The sequence below is a fragment of the Crinia signifera genome, unplaced genomic scaffold, assembly GCF_055691185.1.
Source record: "Crinia signifera unplaced genomic scaffold, ASM5569118v1 HAP2_SCAFFOLD_279, whole genome shotgun sequence".
In the NCBI taxonomy this organism is placed as follows: domain Eukaryota; kingdom Metazoa; phylum Chordata; class Amphibia; order Anura; family Myobatrachidae; genus Crinia; species Crinia signifera.
In genome coordinates, this window is record NW_028142172.1 from 113841 (window position 1) to 131034 (window position 17194).

General features: G+C 48.3%; 9 protein-coding genes across 10 annotated transcripts; 4 read left to right on the forward strand and 5 right to left on the reverse strand.

The window, feature by feature from the left end:
- The first annotated feature begins 573 nt into the window (after positions 1 to 573).
- LOC146054834 (histone H1-like) lies at positions 574 to 1316 on the forward strand. 2 transcript variants are annotated; one of them, XM_083168141.1, is made up of 2 exons: positions 574 to 1244; positions 1278 to 1316. In XM_083168141.1, the coding sequence occupies exons 1-2, from the start codon at positions 645 to 647 to the stop codon at positions 1314 to 1316; spliced, it is 639 nt and encodes a 212-aa protein (XP_083024267.1). In that variant the 5' UTR covers positions 574 to 644. The 2 variants fall into 2 exon arrangements, with proteins under 2 accessions (XP_083024267.1, XP_083024266.1); XM_083168140.1 differs by having other exon boundaries at positions 574 to 1316.
- A 909-nt stretch (positions 1317 to 2225) lies between these two features.
- LOC146054813 (histone H4) lies at positions 2226 to 2537 on the reverse strand. The gene has a single exon (XM_083168113.1). It carries the CDS (start codon positions 2535 to 2537, stop codon positions 2226 to 2228), a length of 312 nt encoding a protein of 103 aa, XP_083024239.1.
- Positions 2538 to 3784: 1247 nt separating this feature from the next.
- On the reverse strand, positions 3785 to 4165 carry LOC146054874 (histone H2B 1.1). Its single transcript, XM_083168179.1, has one exon. The coding sequence runs from the start codon at positions 4163 to 4165 to the stop codon at positions 3785 to 3787; it is 381 nt and encodes a 126-aa protein (XP_083024305.1).
- A 361-nt stretch (positions 4166 to 4526) lies between these two features.
- LOC146054856 (histone H2A type 1) lies at positions 4527 to 4919 on the forward strand. Its single transcript, XM_083168163.1, has one exon. The coding sequence runs from the start codon at positions 4527 to 4529 to the stop codon at positions 4917 to 4919; it is 393 nt and encodes a 130-aa protein (XP_083024289.1).
- A 635-nt stretch (positions 4920 to 5554) lies between these two features.
- Positions 5555 to 6134, reverse strand: LOC146054801 (histone H3). The gene has a single exon (XM_083168103.1). It carries the CDS (start codon positions 6132 to 6134, stop codon positions 5724 to 5726), a length of 411 nt encoding a protein of 136 aa, XP_083024229.1. The 3' UTR covers positions 5555 to 5723.
- Positions 6135 to 10973: 4839 nt separating this feature from the next.
- Positions 10974 to 11619, forward strand: LOC146054822 (histone H1.11R-like). Its single transcript, XM_083168121.1, has one exon. It carries the CDS (start codon positions 11020 to 11022, stop codon positions 11617 to 11619), a length of 600 nt encoding a protein of 199 aa, XP_083024247.1. The 5' UTR covers positions 10974 to 11019.
- A 911-nt stretch (positions 11620 to 12530) lies between these two features.
- On the reverse strand, positions 12531 to 12842 carry LOC146054812 (histone H4). Its single transcript, XM_083168112.1, has one exon. The coding sequence runs from the start codon at positions 12840 to 12842 to the stop codon at positions 12531 to 12533; it is 312 nt and encodes a 103-aa protein (XP_083024238.1).
- Positions 12843 to 14080: 1238 nt separating this feature from the next.
- Positions 14081 to 14461, reverse strand: LOC146054875 (histone H2B 1.1). Its single transcript, XM_083168180.1, has one exon. It carries the CDS (start codon positions 14459 to 14461, stop codon positions 14081 to 14083), a length of 381 nt encoding a protein of 126 aa, XP_083024306.1.
- Positions 14462 to 14822: 361 nt separating this feature from the next.
- Positions 14823 to 15215, forward strand: LOC146054857 (histone H2A type 1). The gene has a single exon (XM_083168164.1). The coding sequence runs from the start codon at positions 14823 to 14825 to the stop codon at positions 15213 to 15215; it is 393 nt and encodes a 130-aa protein (XP_083024290.1).
- The last annotated feature ends 1979 nt before the right edge of the window (positions 15216 to 17194 follow it).

Consider the following 17194-nt stretch of genomic DNA (forward strand, 5'->3'; position numbering starts at 1 on the left):
CAAGAGTGCCGTTACCTTGAAGCCACCTGCCTGTGTGTGTGCCAGTACCATGATGCCACCTGCCTGTGTTATCCAAATGTGTGTACAGGAGTTCACAAATCATCTAAATGCGTTTGAATATGCTCCCTGTCCTGCACAAAGTGTCCCGCAGGCGACTTTTGTCATCCTCTGGACTAGAAGGAGGCAAAAAAGTCCCGAATGGACATATTCTCCTCACAGAAGGAGAGAGATGTGTTCCATGCCGGGCACATCTAGCCTGGTGCGGGTCAGCTGCCACTGGCTAATCCTGGCCTCCTTCTTAGCGCTTAAGCTAGCGGTTGCCATATGGTGTTAGGGGAGACCTTGGAGTACGAAGGTGGTGAAGAGAACCGGTCCTCTGTTCCTCTCATGCCATAAAAAATGCACCTTTTCTGCGCTAGCAAAACACAGGGCGAGAGCAGATCTTGTGAAACTCGAAAGCTAGGACAAGGTTTACACGGCTGCTTGTTCCGCCAATAGGAGCACAGAACGCTCCCCTCTGATCAGCCAATCACAGCACATCCGGCAGGTTATATAAGAGACATCAGCTGCTCAGGGCACTGACTGTGTGTGACTTAACGATACCGCGTTTTTTTGTTGTTGTTGCTGATCTATCCAACCGCACCATGGCAGAGACCGCACCCGCCGCCGCTGCTGTTCCGCCTTCAGAAGGCGCAGCCAAAAAGAAGAGGCAGCCAAAGAAAGCTGCTGGAGGAGCCAAGAAAAGCGCCAAGTCTTCTGGACCCAGCGTATCCGAGCTGATCGTGAAAACCGTGGCCGCCTCCAAAGAGCGCAGCGGGGTTTCTCTTGCCGCCCTGAAGAAAGCTCTGGCTGCCGGAGGCTACGATGTGGAGAAGAACAACAGCCGCGTGAAGCTGGGCGTGAAAAGTTTGGTCACCAAAGGAACTCTCACCCAGGTGAAAGGCACCGGCGCTTCCGGCTCCTTCAAGCTCAATAAGAAGCAGGCGGAGAGCAAGAAGGTCGCCCAGAAGTCTCTGAAGCCCAAGAAACCTGCTGCAAAGAAAGTGGCCAAATCCCCGAAGAAGCCCAAGAAAGCTCCGAGTGCAGCCAAGAGCCCGAAGAAGGTGAAGAAGCCAGCAAAGGCGGCTGCAGCTGCCAAAAGCCCAAAGAAGCCTAAAGCGGTGAAGCCGAAGAAGGCGGCCGCCAAGAGTCCGGCCAAGAAGGCAGCGAAACCCAAAGCCGCCAAGAGTCCGGCCAAGAAGGCGGCGAAGCCCAAAGCCGCAAAAAGTCCGGCCAAGAAGGCAGCCAAGCCCAAGAAAGCCGCGGCAAAGAAGTAATGGCTGAACCGCCGCATCCTCGCTCCCTTGTTCTCCCCCCAAAAGGCTCTTTTCAGAGCCACCCACCCTCTCTCGACAGAGCTGTGAGCGCACGGCGTGGCCTGATGGCTGCGCCCTTCAGTAAGTAATCAACAGGTGCACCAGAATGTTGTAGCTTGCCCCTTAAATTCAGTCACTTCACAATTCGACAGATGTGCTTGGAAGTGGGAATAATGAAACAAGTTAAGTATCAACTCTTTAATAAACGCTTCATAGCGCATATAGCGTTTTGGTGCGCGTTTCAATGAATCACTGTAAACCGGGGGGCGCATTCACCTGTGGCACCATACCTCCCAGCCGGTTCTGCCCTACATCCTCTGTATAGGGCCAGCGCAATCTGTGGCAGAGCTGTCAGGGAAGATGCGTGATTCACCACTATAGAACTCTTTAGCTCAGCCTCGTATTTTTTTTTTTTTTTTTTTATTATCCCCAGCTGGAGTAACTGCTGCAAATCGTGAGGTGCAAGGGTTTATACACAGTATATAGAGCTTAGTAAAACGCAGAGAAAGGCGGACTGGATCGTTGTTAAATCTGCGTTCATCGTGACCCTTTCAAACACAATTGTCCGGAAAACGTATATGCCTCTGTGCAGTGGTCGCTACCAGCGTGGTTTGTACCGCAACCCTGTCAACAAATTGCGGATTACCAAATTACACAATCACCGACACTAAAAAGGAACCACTGCACCCGTGGCACCTCACTGCCTGCATCCACTAACGGTGCGGCTAGTGTGAGGGAATGAATTCATATTAGGACCCGGCAAATAGCCGCATTACACAGGGAGGATGTAACAGCGCTCTCGTAGAAAAGATGGGTGGCCCTGAAAAGGGCCTTTGTGTGTGGGTGACTGAGTGAGATGCTCCTGGGAATTTAACCCCCGAACCCATAGAGAGTACGGCCCTGGCGTTTCAGAGCATAGACCACGTCCATAGCGGTCACAGTCTTCCTCTTGGCGTGCTCGGTGTAGGTGACGGCATCACGAATGACATTCTCCAGAAACACCTTCAGCACACCGCGGGTCTCCTCGTAGATGAGTCCAGAGATACGCTTAACACCCCCTCGCCTAGCTAGACGACGGATGGCAGGCTTGGTAATGCCCTGGATGTTGTCACGGAGAACCTTCCTGTGACGCTTAGCGCCTCCTTTGCCGAGCCCCTTTCCGCCTTTACCTCTTCCAGACATTCTCAAAAATCCTTCTGTGACAAACAGTAAGAATGAGTATAGTTTCCTGTCAGCGGCTTTTATAAAGTGGAAGAGCGGACCTGATGGGTGACTTGGACTTAAAGGCGGAGTCTTGTATCGCCTTGCCATTCGTTCATAAGCACAACCCTTTTATTGTTTTCCTTTCGTTCATTACTAGAAGATATTGTTTTATGTTTAGATTTATATGAACTGCTCTCTTGGTATTGTTTTCTTCGTTAATACCCAGTGTAACATTTCAGCTTGATTAATACCCAGTGTAACATTTCAGCTTGATTAGAGAACTAAACTATTCAGCTACGTTGTGGTGAATATTTGTGTGGATGAAACGTAATGACCAGACCGGTCCCGACGATAATAGTTTTATTTTTTTTACATTTTATTATACGTGGAATAGATATAGATACATTGTATATGTTCACTTTGAAAGTGGGGGAATTGGTAACGACAAAGGACCCACACAATGAGAGTCGCTCAGATATCGGCGGGAAATTAAAAACATCACCAAAAACATTCCCACTGGGAAACTGCTTCTGATAATCACAACTACTGTAACGTTTCCATAGCTCCCGGACTCGGTGTGTGTGTGTGTGTGTGTGTGTGTTACAGTGGGAACCGAGTTTGCCTGAGCAGGAATTACGTGTTCACCCTTAATTAAATGCATCGAAACGGAACCGAGTCACAGAAGTAACTGGGTACAATAGAGCTACGTTAACATACTGCACCCTTCATTTAGAAAGACAGTGATCCATTGGCAACGGTGCTCATCGAAAATTCGAATGTGATGTTTAAAGGCACCAACTGTTACAATTTAACAGTACTTTGCAACGTTTCCATCCAACAGAATGCTTTCGATTTTCGGCAGCTGCACACGGGGAACATTGCTGCCCTATGGGTCGCATGTATCTTTTCTTTTTCTATTTATTTATTTAACCAGTGACATATGCAATGTAACGAACCGGTCCTATATTTGAAACTGGATTCAGATCCTAGAAAGATAACTACAGAATGCAGCTTTGCAAGTGGTAAGTAAAGGCACTTTTTTTTTTCTGAACCAGTAGGGTTAACAATAGCTAGAGGGTACGTCACAAGTCAGTTATGTCTGTCGGTGTGCACTTATCCCGTGAGCCTGGACACAGCAAAAACCATCATAGTTACAGCTCGATTAGAGAGAAGGTGGGTGGCTCTGAAAAGAGCCTTTGTGTTGGTGTGGGTGGGAGAAGGGGAGATTACTTGGCGCTGGTGTACTTGGTGACGGCCTTGGTGCCCTCGGACACGGCGTGCTTGGCCAGCTCTCCAGGCAGCAGCAGACGTACGGCGGTCTGGATCTCCCTGGAGGTGATGGTGGAGCGCTTGTTGTAGTGAGCCAGGCGGGAAGCTTCCCCAGCAATGCGCTCAAAGATATCGTTGACAAAGGAGTTCATGATGCCCATAGCCTTGGAGGAGATGCCGGTATCAGGGTGCACCTGCTTCAGCACCTTGTACACGTAAATGGCGTAACTCTCCTTCCTGGTCTTTCTACGCTTCTTCCCATCCTTCTTCTGGGTCTTGGTCACCGCTTTCTTAGAGCCCTTCTTGGGCGCCGGCGCAGACTTTGCTGGATCAGGCATTGTAGCTTATCAACAAATAACCGCTTCAAATTCGAGAAGAAATGACTGTGTGCAAAAGTGCCGTACGTCGGCTATAGCTGCTCTATTTATAGGGATCTTATGCAAACGAGGCATCGCTGCTGTAAGCTACTCTATTGGGTAGAATTGTCGTGTGACGAAAAGCAGCATCGTTGACTCCACCCTTCAGATACGGATTGGTCTGTGGATAAACTTGAGCTGCATTGGTTAATTTGTAAGCAGGCCAATCACAGAGCAGACAGCATCGGGTAACTGAGTATATAAGAGGAGGGCGGTATTTTACACTTACACTTTTGCAGGTTTCCATCTGTATTTGTAAAGCTTTTTTGCTCCGTTAGCTATTATGTCTGGAAGAGGTAAACAAGGCGGCAAAACCCGGGCTAAGGCCAAGACTCGTTCATCCAGGGCTGGTCTCCAGTTCCCAGTTGGTCGCGTGCATCGTCTGTTAAGGAAGGGAAACTATGCGGAACGAGTGGGTGCCGGTGCCCCGGTCTACCTGGCCGCGGTGCTGGAATATCTGACGGCTGAGATTCTGGAGCTTGCCGGAAACGCTGCCCGCGACAACAAGAAGACCCGCATCATCCCCCGCCACCTGCAGCTGGCTGTACGCAACGACGAAGAGCTCAACAAGCTGCTCGGTGGGGTGACCATCGCCCAGGGAGGTGTTCTGCCTAACATCCAGGCAGTGCTGCTGCCCAAGAAGACCGAGAGCCACAAGCCAGCTAAGAGCAAGTAATTCAACGGCAAAAAAATATTTTACCTAAAACACAAAGGCTCTTTTCAGAGCCACCCACCCCGACCTTAAAGAGCTGATTCATGTTTAAAATGTATACATGGAAGTTATTCGCCCGAATTAGCGGGACAGGTGTAAGTGCCACTGTGGCCTTTCTACGCTTAACAACAGGGACGTAAATTGAGTTTAACGTGTGTAGTGAAATTGCATTACCGTCCCGCGTAACATGCCCCGCTTATCTGAAGGGAGACTTGTGCCTAGCCCTGGAAAGAGATGAAGGAGCTAGAACTGAGACTTTTCTTGTACTTAACATCAATCGTTTACTGTGAAGGCCGGTAGTCTGTTCGTTCCCCTGGATAGATGAAGATTGTGCCTGTGTCGTGCAAGTAACAGGCTGGTGACAAATCACGGAGAAGATAAGAAACAGCCGAGGCTTGAGCCAGTAATGTACCTTATGCTTAAGTCTCATATAAATATATATATATATATATATATATATATATATATATATATATATATATGAAAGAATGTCCAATTATAATAGCTAGTAATGTAACTTATGCTCAAGTCTGTATACGTATACAGATTTTTTTTTTTTTTTTTATAGTGCCCCATGTTGTGAAGGACGGAAGGCGAACACAAGCTGTGTGTCTGGTAATTAAGGCCTTTAGCGGACAACCGGGCACCTTACCATGCCTCCAGTGTGAACACTACTATGTCATTGATGCTATAGCTCGTTTAGAAAGATTTGGTGGCTCTGAAAAGAGCCTTTGTTGTCGTTGTTGGGTTTCTAGGAGTGCCAAGTATCTATGCCCTCTCCCCACGGATCCTGCGGGCCAGCTGGATGTCTTTTGGCATGATGGTCACCCTCTTGGCGTGGATGGCGCACAGGTTGGTGTCCTCGAAGAGCCCCACCAGATAAGCTTCGCTGGCCTCTTGCAGGGCCATGACAGCAGAGCTCTGGAAGCGCAGGTCGGTCTTGAAGTCCTGGGCGATCTCACGCACCAGGCGCTGGAAGGGCAGCTTGCGGATGAGCAGCTCGGTGGATTTCTGGTAGCGGCGGATCTCACGGAGAGCCACAGTCCCGGGTCGGTAGCGGTGAGGCTTCTTCACGCCGCCGGTAGCTGGGGCGCTTTTCCGGGCAGCCTTGGTTGCTAGCTGCTTGCGGGGAGCTTTCCCGCCAGTAGATTTGCGAGCGGTTTGCTTTGTCCTGGCCATCCTTCTTCAACACGCACTTCAGCACCTCTGTCTGTTCTGTAGAAAGAAAAGTGAATCGAATTCAGCCGCTGCCATCTCCATTTATACACAGTGCTGCGCTGTCATTGGGTGAGCTAAGGGCATCCACCCTCCTGATTGGCATTCTCGTTTTCAAACGAGTCCTCTATGACGTTCCGTTTTCTCCCTTTATTGTATAGAACAGGCGGGCGCGGGAACGAAATGACGCGAGGAGGTTAGGTCACGTGTTAGTCACCAGAATGAACGAGAAGTATGTTCTGGCATCATGATCCGAGCGAGAAGGGACACCGACCCAATGGTCCCTTATATGCATAGCACACGGCGGTGATACTACATTGCACCATCACAACAAGGAACTCTGGGCTAAAGCGTTTTGGAAAATAAACGTAAACATATTATATTACATTACATACCATAGCTACCATGGGCGGGGAAAGTACTGCATGGGAACAATAGAAGTGCCTTACAGGTGTCTGAAACCCGGGAGATCGTACTATGAGATTGCTGTAACAACAACAGGTCACAGTATCTGCAGAGCATGGCACTTTCACAGTATTACGATCACTGATGGATCGCCGAAGCAGAAAAAATATATATATATTTATGAGGTCAGACTCAGAGCCGGATTAAGCCCTCGGTCAGCCCACACACCGTGCCCTCCCCAGTCCCACCGCCACACTTACCTCAGGGAGGGAGAGAAGGACACACGAAGGCTGGGACTCCAATCCAGGACTCCTCTCTATCTGCTGCCTCTCTCCAACCTCCGCTGCTGCTGGCGGTGGAGGCTTTTTAGGTTTGACAGCAGGAGCAGAGCAGCTCCGGACAGAGGGTCCCCTAAAATACGGGGGCCCTGGGGAACTGTCCTACTCCCCCCTAGTACTGCTCTCTGCATATGTTAGAGCTAGCTCTGTTCTCATATTGTCTGAGTGGCTTTGAAAATAATTAAAAGTACCGCATGTATGATACTAATGGGAAACATTGTTATAGTATTGCTACTATTCTATTAAAACATTAGTGATATCAATCTGTGACAAAGTATCCACTTAGACCACAAGGTGAATGTCAGAAAACTGAGAAAGTAAATGTAATATTACTCTATTTTCCGCTTTTACTTTCTCTGTGGACACTTTCTAGTCTAGATCGTATTGAGGTTTACAGTGAAGATGCTCTCGGTGCAAATAATAATCACATAACACGTATATTGTTGTTAGAACTGGATTTATATTGATGCACAGTCTATTAGTTAATTTCCATTTCCCCATGACAATTAAAGGGGGGGGGGGGGGGGGGGTAATATTTTTATGACAGTCAGCGGAGTTCACAAACCATCTAGGGCAGTGGTTCCCAAACTGTGTGCCGTGGCTCCCTGGGGTGCCTCGGGACACTTGCAGGGGTGCCGCGGCTTGGTGGTCCAGGACCAACTCAAATTATGAATGGTTAATTATTTATGAGCAAAACCAGTGCTGGTGGCTGCCAATCATACAATGTGTACAAACAGAAGCTAATCCTGCCCTTTACCACATAACTGCCGCTAAGAATCGCATATAAACCCAATCTAATAAAAAAAATTTGGACCTAGGGGTGCCATGAAAAAAATTCTGATTCTCTAGGGTGCCGTGAATCAAAAAAGATTGGGAACCCCTGATCTAGGGTATTATATGGCTATAAGAACAATGAATATACAAGAGACCTGAGTGTACAGTAATAGAGAATAAAAACGATTGTTGTTTCCTAGCACGGCCACAATCGTATGGATCGTGTACCTTTAAGTTAAGGTACACGATCCATACGATGGACCCGATTTCCTTTGAAATCAGGTCCATTTTGCCGGCTAGGAGACAATATCGGGGGCATCGCGTCGGTCGGGACCGTTAACAATGGTCCCGACGCGACCGACGCGATGCCCCCGATTTCCCCTCAGACTTCAATGTTAAAAAAATATTAACATTCGTCCCGACGAATTAACATTGGTCCCGACGCGATGCCCCCGATTTTTCCATAGGCTTCAATGTTAAAATATTTTTTAACATTGAAATCTTGAAAAAATGTGAAAAATGTGAAATGGGCCAATATGACCCATTTCACATTATAGATGTCCCCGTCGTCACCCCACGATAGACGCCAACCCGAAGCGTGGCGAGCGCAGCGAGCCCGCGAGGGGCGGCGGTGCGCGTCCTCCGACCTTTTCATTCCCCTACTATCCACGTCGGCGAAGCCCGAAGCGTGGCGAGCACAGCGAGCCCTGCGAGGGGACGCGTATACCTGTGAAGTTATACGCGTCCCCTCGCCACGCTTCGGGCTCGGTGGCTCGCTGCGCTCGCCACACTATTCTATTCTCAACTCCACGCCGACGTGGATAGTAGGGGAATGAAAAGGTCGGAGGACGCGCACCGCCGCCCCTCGCGGGCTCGCTGCGCTCGCCACGCTTCGGGTTGGCGTCTATCGTGGGGTTGGGTGTACGCCGTGACATTTGGGGGGGTTGGGAATATTTTACATTGAATTCAATGTAAAATCGGGTCCCAGGGACCCGATTTACATTTCATTCAAAAAAAAAATCGGGTCCAAAATCGGTCGATTTTTCCGACACGACCACCCCGATGTAAATCGGTGTGGCGTGCTAGGAAACAAGTACCATATTTTTTATTTATAAGGCGCCACACGTGGTACGCAGCGCCGTACAAATAGAACATATTAGAACAGTACAGGGTAAACAGAACTAGACATAACAGTGACAGAAGATCAAAAACAGCACAATTAGCAATTAGCAGCACATCTCTTGGTACACAATACAGCAGATATATAGGGAAGTGAGTGAGAAGAGATGCAGGTGTAGATTGCAGGTGAGTAAGAGAGCTGTAATTGAAATGTAAGAAGGGTGCTGTGAGTACAGGAGGGGAGAGGGCCCTGCTCTATGGAGCTTACAATCTAGAAGGAGGGGGAGACAGACAGGTGACAAGATGTACAGGTAAGGAGACCTGAGGCAAGAAGTAAGAACGGAAGGGATAGTCAGGACATGAGGCAGCAGGTAGAGAAAGCGGACAAAGTAGTCCTCTCCCTCCTCCTATCCTCCTCTGTAAAATGTAAAGTCTAATGTGATGCTCATCATAATGATACTCGCACACCGCTTCCATTGGGCCAATATAGTGTACTACTAAATTTGGGCTCGCTATTCAGTCTTTTGCTCCAGGTGCTAATTTCAACTGTGCATTTTAAATAGATATCCGGTGTGGCATCTTTCTTGTGCAGAAGAACAATTGCTTGGGGGAAATCTTTGCCAATACATATTTTTTGCCATATATAAATTCTCCACAGTTTGGCTGATTTTTTTTTCTCTAATCTTGGCCAGCAAGTTGGTGGGCCTAACTGCTCATGGTGTCCTCTAAAAGGTGCCAGTCTCTCCTCCAGCATGGTGATTTACCACTGGACCGCATGCTTCATATCAGGCGCCCCTCTGCACCTACAGTATCCATGCTGGCTGCATTTATTAGGACGCTACTTGGTCTAAAACCATATAGTAACACTATTATTTTCGAACAGTTATTTGTTGGTGCACCACTGATGTTCAAGTATTCTTCCTACAAATATGTTTCCTTTTTTTCTATCCTCTATTTATCTAATCTCTACTTTTGGCTCCCTTCTCTGCCTTTTTCAAAACACAACCGTGTCAACGTGGCGAGGCCATGGAATGTCACATAGCTACATGGATTATTTTGAGACAATTTAGTGCCAGTGTCACCAGCATTCCTCACATCCAGAACAATACCAGACAATGGAATATGCTAGGTGTCCTGAGCTTGTCATTGTAGCCAGAGTGGCTAGATAACATATGAGGATGCTTCCTGCCTGTGTTATCCACCTGAGCTCTTGTGGAGTGTGGATGTCGGCTGCCCTCTCTGCTAGATTAACGATGACATCTTTATGTAACACGTGGCTGGCCCCCTGGTCCAATGTGTTGGACGCCTCCTCATACTGGAGATTTTCAACAGTTCTGGCACCAAAATCACGATCTGAGCTACTGACCCAAGTACTGTAACGTCATTCCTCTTGGCTAGAGGTCCATTTCATTGCAGCAAGACATGGGACTAGATAACCATAGCCATCGTACTAGCTGTATGGGCTATTACAGGAAGCGACAAGCAAACTCCTCAGAACCAAAACAAAAATCCCAGCAGTCGAGTCTAGAAAGTATTTTGACCTTGTCACAGTAGCAAGAATTCTTTAGACAAGAGTGCCGTTACCTTGAAGCCACCTGCCTGTGTGTGTGCCAGTACCATGATGCCACCTGCCTGTGTTATCCAAATGTGTGTACAGGAGTTCACAAATCATCTAAATGCGTTTGAATATGCGCCCTGTCCTGCACAAAGTGTCCCGCAGGCGACTTTTGTCATCCTCTGGACTAGAAGGAGGCAAAAAAGTCCCGAATGGACATATTCTCCTCACAGAAGAAGAGAGATGTGTTCCATGCCGGGCACATCTAGCCTGGTGCGGGTCAGCTGCCACTGGCTAATCCTGGCCTCCTTCTTAGCGCTTAAGCTAGCGGTTGCCATATGGTGTTAGGGGAGACCTTGGAGTACGAAGGTGGTGAAGAGAACCGGTCCTCTGTTCCTCTCATGCCATAAAAAATGCACCTTTTCTGCGCTAGCAAAACACAGGGCGAGAGCAGATCTTGTGAAACTCGAAAGCTAGGACAAGGTTTACACGGCTGCTTGTTCCGCCAATAGGAGCACAGAACGCTCCCCTCTGATCAGCCAATCACAGCACATCCGGCAGGTTATATAAGAGACATCAGCTGCTCAGGGCACTGACTGTGTGTGACTTAACGATACCGCGTTTTTTTGTTGTTGTTGCTGATCTATCCAACCGCACCATGGCAGAGACCGCACCCGCCGCCGCTGCTGTTCCGCCTTCAGAAGGCGCAGCCAAAAAGAAGAGGCAGCCAAAGAAAGCTGCTGGAGGAGCCAAGAAAAGCGCCAAGTCTTCTGGACCCAGCGTATCCGAGCTGATCGTGAAAACCGTGGCCGCCTCCAAAGAGCGCAGCGGGGTTTCTCTTGCCGCCCTGAAGAAAGCTCTGGCTGCCGGAGGCTACGATGTGGAGAAGAACAACAGCCGCGTGAAGCTGGGCGTGAAAAGTTTGGTCACCAAAGGAACTCTCACCCAGGTGAAAGGCACCGGCGCTTCCGGCTCCTTCAAGCTCAATAAGAAGCAGGCGGAGAGCAAGAAGGTCGCCCAGAAGTCTCTGAAGCCCAAGAAACCTGCTGCAAAGAAAGTGGCCAAATCCCCGAAGAAGCCCAAGAAAGCTCCGAGTGCAGCCAAGAGCCCGAAGAAGGTGAAGAAGCCAGCAAAGGCGGCTGCAGCTGCCAAAAGCCCAAAGAAGCCTAAAGCGGTGAAGCCGAAGAAGGCGGCCGCCAAGAGTCCGGCCAAGAAGGCAGCGAAACCCAAAGCCGCCAAGAGTCCGGCCAAGAAGTAATGGCTGAACCGCCGCATCCTCGCTCCCTTGTTCTCCCCCCAAAAGGCTCTTTTCAGAGCCACCCACCCTCTCTCGACAGAGCTGTGAGCGCACGGCGTGGCCTGATGGCTGCGCCCTTCAGTAAGTCATCAACAGGTGCACCAGAATGTTGTAGCTTGCCCCTTAAATTCAGTCACTTCACAATTCTACAGATGTGCTTGGAAGTGGGAATAATGAAACAAGTTAAGTATCAACTCTTTAATAAACGCTTCATAGCGCATATAGCGTTTTGGTGCGCGTTTCAATGAATCACTGTAAACCGGGGGGCGCATTCACCTGTGGCACCATACCGCCCAGCCGGTTCTGCCCTACATCCTCTGTATAGGGCCAGCGCAATCTGTGGCAGAGCTGTCAGGGAAGATGCGTGATTCACCACTATAGAACTCTTTAGCTCAGCCTCGTGTATTTTTTTTTTTTTTTTTTAATTATCCCCAGCTGGAGTAACTGCTGCAAATCGTGTGGTGCAAGAGTATATACACAGTATATAGAGCTTAGTAAAACGCAGAGAAAGGCGGACTGGATCGTTGTTAAATCTGCATTCATCGTGACCCTTTCAAACACAATTGTCCGGAAAACGTATATGCCTCTGTGCAGTGGTCGCTACCAGCGTGGTTTGTACCGCAACCCTGTCAACAAATTGCGGATTACCAAATTACACAATCACCGACACTAAAAAGGAACCACTGCACCCGTGGCACCTCACTGCCTGCATCCACTAACGGTGCGGCTAGTGTGAGGGAATGAATTCATATTAGGACCCGGCAAATAGCCGCATTACACAGGGAGGTTGGAACAGCGCTCTCGTAGAAAAGATGGGTGGCCCTGAAAAGGGCCTTTGTGTGTGGGTGACTGAGTGAGATGCTCCAGGGAATTTAACCCCCGAACCCATAGAGAGTACGGCCCTGGCGTTTCAGAGCATAGACCACGTCCATAGCGGTCACAGTCTTCCTCTTGGCGTGCTCGGTGTAGGTGACGGCATCACGAATGACATTCTCCAGAAACACCTTCAGCACACCGCGGGTCTCCTCGTAGATGAGTCCAGAGATACGCTTAACACCCCCTCGCCTAGCTAGACGACGGATGGCAGGCTTGGTAATGCCCTGGATGTTGTCACGGAGAACCTTCCTGTGACGCTTAGCGCCTCCTTTGCCGAGCCCCTTTCCGCCTTTACCTCTTCCAGACATTCTCAAAAATCCTTCTGTGACAAACAGTAAGAATGAGTATAGTTTCCTGTCAGCGGCTTTTATAAAGTGGAAGAGCGGACCTGATGGGTGACTTGGACTTAAAGGCGGAGTCTTGTATCGCCTTGCCATTCGTTCATAAGCACAACCCTTTTATTGTTTTCCTTTCGTTCATTACTAGAAGATATTGTTTTATGTTTAGATTTATATGAACTGCTCTCTTGGTATTGTTTTCTTCGTTAATACCCAGTGTAACATTTCAGCTTGATTAGAGAACTAAACTATTCAGCTACGTTGTGGTGAATATTTGTGTGGATGAAACGTAATGACCAGACCGGTCCCGACGATAATAGTTTTATTTTTTTTACATTTTATTATACGTGGAATAGATATAGATACATTGTATATGTTCACTTTGAAAGTGGGGGAATTGGTAACGACAAAGGACCCACACAATGAGAGTCGCTCAGATATCGGCGGGAAATTAAAAACATCACCAAAAACATTCCCACTGGGAAACTGCTTCTGATAATCACAACTACTTTAACGTTTCCATAGCTCCCGGACTCGGTGTGTGTGTGTGTGTGTGTGTGTGTGTTACAGTGGGAACCGAGTTTGCCTGAGCAGGAATTACGTGTTCACCCTTAATTAAATGCATCGAAACGGAACCGAGTCACAGAAGTAACTGGGTACAATAGAGCTACGTTAACATACTGCACCCTTCATTTAGAAAGACAGTGATCCATTGGCAACGGTGCTCATCGAAAATTCGAATGTGATGTTTAAAGGCACCAACTGTTACAATTTAACAGTACTTTGCAACGTTTCCATCCAACAGAATGCTTTCGATTTTCGGCAGCTGCACACGGGGAACATTGCTGCCCTATGGGTCGCATGTATCTTTTCTTTTTCTATTTATTTATTTATTTATTTAACCAGTGACATCTGCAATGTAACGAACCGGTCCTATATTTGAAACTGGATTCAGATCCTAGAAAGAGAACTACAGAATGCAGCTTTGCAAGTGGTAAGTAAAGGCATTTTTTTTTTTTTTTTTTTTTCTGAACCAGTAGGGTTAACAATAGCTAGAGGGTACGTCACAAGTCAGTTATGTCTGTCGGTGTGCACTTATCCCGTGAGCCTGGACACAGCAAAAACCATCATAGTTACAGCTCGATTAGAGAGAAGGTGGGTGGCTCTGAAAAGAGCCTTTGTGTTGGTGTGGGTGGGAGAAGGGGAGATTACTTGGCGCTGGTGTACTTGGTGACGGCCTTGGTGCCCTCGGACACGGCGTGCTTGGCCAGCTCTCCAGGCAGCAGCAGACGTACGGCGGTCTGGATCTCCCTGGAGGTGATGGTGGAGCGCTTGTTGTAGTGAGCCAGGCGGGAAGCTTCCCCAGCAATGCGCTCAAAGATATCGTTGACAAAGGAGTTCATGATGCCCATAGCCTTGGAGGAGATGCCGGTATCAGGGTGCACCTGCTTCAGCACCTTGTACACGTAAATGGCGTAACTCTCCTTCCTGGTCTTTCTACGCTTCTTCCCATCCTTCTTCTGGGTCTTGGTCACCGCTTTCTTAGAGCCCTTCTTGGGCGCCGGCGCAGACTTTGCTGGATCTGGCATTGTAGCTTATCAACAAATAACCGCTTCAAATTCGAGAAGAAATGACTGTGTGCAAAAGTGCCGTACGTCGGCTATAGCTGCTCTATTTATAGGGATCTTATGCAAACGAGGCATCGCTGCTGTAAGCTACTCTATTGGGTAGAATTGTCGTGTGACGAAAAGCAGCATCGTTGACTCCACCCTTCAGATACGGATTGGTCTGTGGATAAACTTGAGCTGCATTGGTTAATTTGTAAGCAGGCCAATCACAGAGCAGACAGCATCGGGTAGCTGAGTATATAAGAGGAGGGCGGTATTTTACACTTACACTTTCGCAGGTTTCCATCTGTATTTGTAAAGCTTTTTTGCTCCGTTAGCTATTATGTCTGGAAGAGGTAAACAAGGCGGCAAAACCCGGGCTAAGGCCAAGACTCGTTCATCCAGGGCTGGTCTCCAGTTCCCAGTTGGTCGCGTGCATCGTCTGTTAAGGAAGGGAAACTATGCGGAACGAGTGGGTGCCGGTGCCCCGGTCTACCTGGCCGCGGTGCTGGAATATCTGACGGCTGAGATTCTGGAGCTTGCCGGAAACGCTGCCCGCGACAACAAGAAGACCCGCATCATCCCCCGCCACCTGCAGCTGGCTGTACGCAACGACGAAGAGCTCAACAAGCTGCTCGGTGGGGTGACCATCGCCCAGGGAGGTGTTCTGCCTAACATCCAGGCAGTGCTGCTGCCCAAGAAGACCGAGAGCCACAAGCCAGCTAAGAGCAAGTAATTCAACGGCAAAAAAATACTTTACCTAAAACACAAAGGCTCTTTTCAGAGCCACCCACCCCGACCTTAAAGAGCTGATTCATGTTTAAAATGTATACATGGAAGTTATTCGCCCGAATTAGCGGGACAGGTGTAAGTGCCACTGTGGCCTTTCTACGCTTAACAACAGGGACGTAAATTGAGTTTAACGTGTGTAGTGATATTGCATTACCGTCCCGCGTAACATGCCCCGCTTATCTGAAGGGAGACTTGTGCCTAGCCCTGGAAAGAGATGAAGGAGCTAGAACTGAGACTTTTCTTGTACTTAACATCAGTCGTTTTACTGTGAAGGCCGGTAGTCTGTTCGTTCCCTGGATAGATGAAGATTGTGCCTGTTTCGTGCAAGTAACAGGCTGGTGACAAATCACGGAGAAGATAAGAAACAGCCGAGGCTTGAGCCAGTAATGTACCTTATGCTTAAGTCTCATATAAATATATATATATATATATATATATATATATATATATATATATATATATGAAAGAATGTCCAATTATAATAGCTAGTAATGTAACTTATGCTCAAGTCTGTATACGTATACAGATTTTTTTTTTTTTTTTAAAGTGCCCCATGTTGTGAAGGACGGAAGGCGAACACAAGCTGTGTGTCTGGTAATTAAGGCCTTTAGCGGACAACCGGGCACCTTACCATGCCTCCAGTGTGAACACTACTATGTCATTGATGCTATAGCTCGTTTAGAAAGATTTGGTGGCTCTGAAAAGAGCCTTTGTTGTCGTTGTTGGGTTTCTAGAAGTGCCAAGTATCTATGCCCTCTCCCCACGGATCCTGCGGGCCAGTTACAACATAATACGTATATTGTTGTTAGAACTGGATTTATATTGATGCACAGTCTATTAGTTAATTTCCATTTCCCCATGACAATTAAGGGGGGGGGGGGGGGGGGGGGGTTAATATTTTTATGACAGTCAGCGGAGTTCACAAACCATCTAGGGTAGTATATGGCTATAAGAACAATGAATATACAAGAGACCTGAGTGTACAGTAATAGAGAATAAAAACGATTGTTGTTTCCTAGCACGGCCACAATCGTATGGATCGTGTACCTTTAAGTTAAGGTACACGATCCATACGATGGACCCGATTTCCTTTGAAATCAGGTCCATTTTGCCGGCTAGGAGACAATATCGGGGGCATCGCGTCGGTCGGGACCATTAACAATGGTCCCGACGCGACCGACGCGATGCCCCCGATTTCCCCATAGGCTTCAATGTTAAAAAATATTTTAACATTGAAATCTTGTCGGGAAAGGTAAAATATCGGGGGCATCGCGTCGGTCGCTACCATTAACATTGGTCCCGACGCGATGCCCCCGATTGTTCCATAGGCTTCAATGTTAAAATATTTTTTAACATTGAAATCTTGAAAAAATGTGAAAAATGTGAAATGGGCCAATATGACCCATTTCACATTATAGATGTCCCCGTCGTCACCCCACGATAGACGCCAACCCGAAGCGTGGCGAGCGCAGCGAGCCCGCGAGTGGCGGCGGTGCGCGTCCTCCGACCTTTTCATTCCCCTACAATCCACGTCGGCGTGGAGTTGAGAATAGCGGGCTCGCTGCGCTCGCTGCGCTCGCCACGCTTTGGGTTGGCGTCTATCGTGGGGTGGGGTGTACGCCGTGACATTTGGGGGGGTTGGGAATATTTTACATTGAATTCAATGTAAAATCGGGTCCCAGGGACCCGATTTACATTTCATTCAAAAAAAAAATCGGGTCCAAAATCGGTCGGTCGCGTCGATCGCATCGCATGCGACCAAATCGCATGCGATGCGATCGACCCGATTTTTCCGACACGACCACCCCGATGTAAATCGGTGTGGCCGTCGACACGACCACCCCGATGTAAATCGGTGTGGCCGTGCTAGGAAACAAGTACCATATTTTTTATTTATAAGGCGCCACACGTGGTACGCAGCGC

Excerpts from the sequence above, each read along its gene's own strand:
- LOC146054813 (XM_083168113.1), bottom strand. The coding sequence starts at position 2,537 with ATGTCTGGAAGAGGTAAAGGCGGAAAGGGGCTCGGCAAAGGAGGCGCT.
- LOC146054857 (XM_083168164.1), top strand. The coding sequence starts at position 14,823 with ATGTCTGGAAGAGGTAAACAAGGCGGCAAAACCCGGGCTAAGGCCAAG.
- LOC146054874 (XM_083168179.1), bottom strand. The coding sequence starts at position 4,165 with ATGCCTGATCCAGCAAAGTCTGCGCCGGCGCCCAAGAAGGGCTCTAAG.
- LOC146054822 (XM_083168121.1), top strand. The coding sequence starts at position 11,020 with ATGGCAGAGACCGCACCCGCCGCCGCTGCTGTTCCGCCTTCAGAAGGC.
- LOC146054875 (XM_083168180.1), bottom strand. The coding sequence starts at position 14,461 with ATGCCAGATCCAGCAAAGTCTGCGCCGGCGCCCAAGAAGGGCTCTAAG.
- LOC146054834 (XM_083168140.1), top strand. The coding sequence starts at position 645 with ATGGCAGAGACCGCACCCGCCGCCGCTGCTGTTCCGCCTTCAGAAGGC.
- LOC146054801 (XM_083168103.1), bottom strand. The coding sequence starts at position 6,134 with ATGGCCAGGACAAAGCAAACCGCTCGCAAATCTACTGGCGGGAAAGCT.
- LOC146054856 (XM_083168163.1), top strand. The coding sequence starts at position 4,527 with ATGTCTGGAAGAGGTAAACAAGGCGGCAAAACCCGGGCTAAGGCCAAG.
- LOC146054812 (XM_083168112.1), bottom strand. The coding sequence starts at position 12,842 with ATGTCTGGAAGAGGTAAAGGCGGAAAGGGGCTCGGCAAAGGAGGCGCT.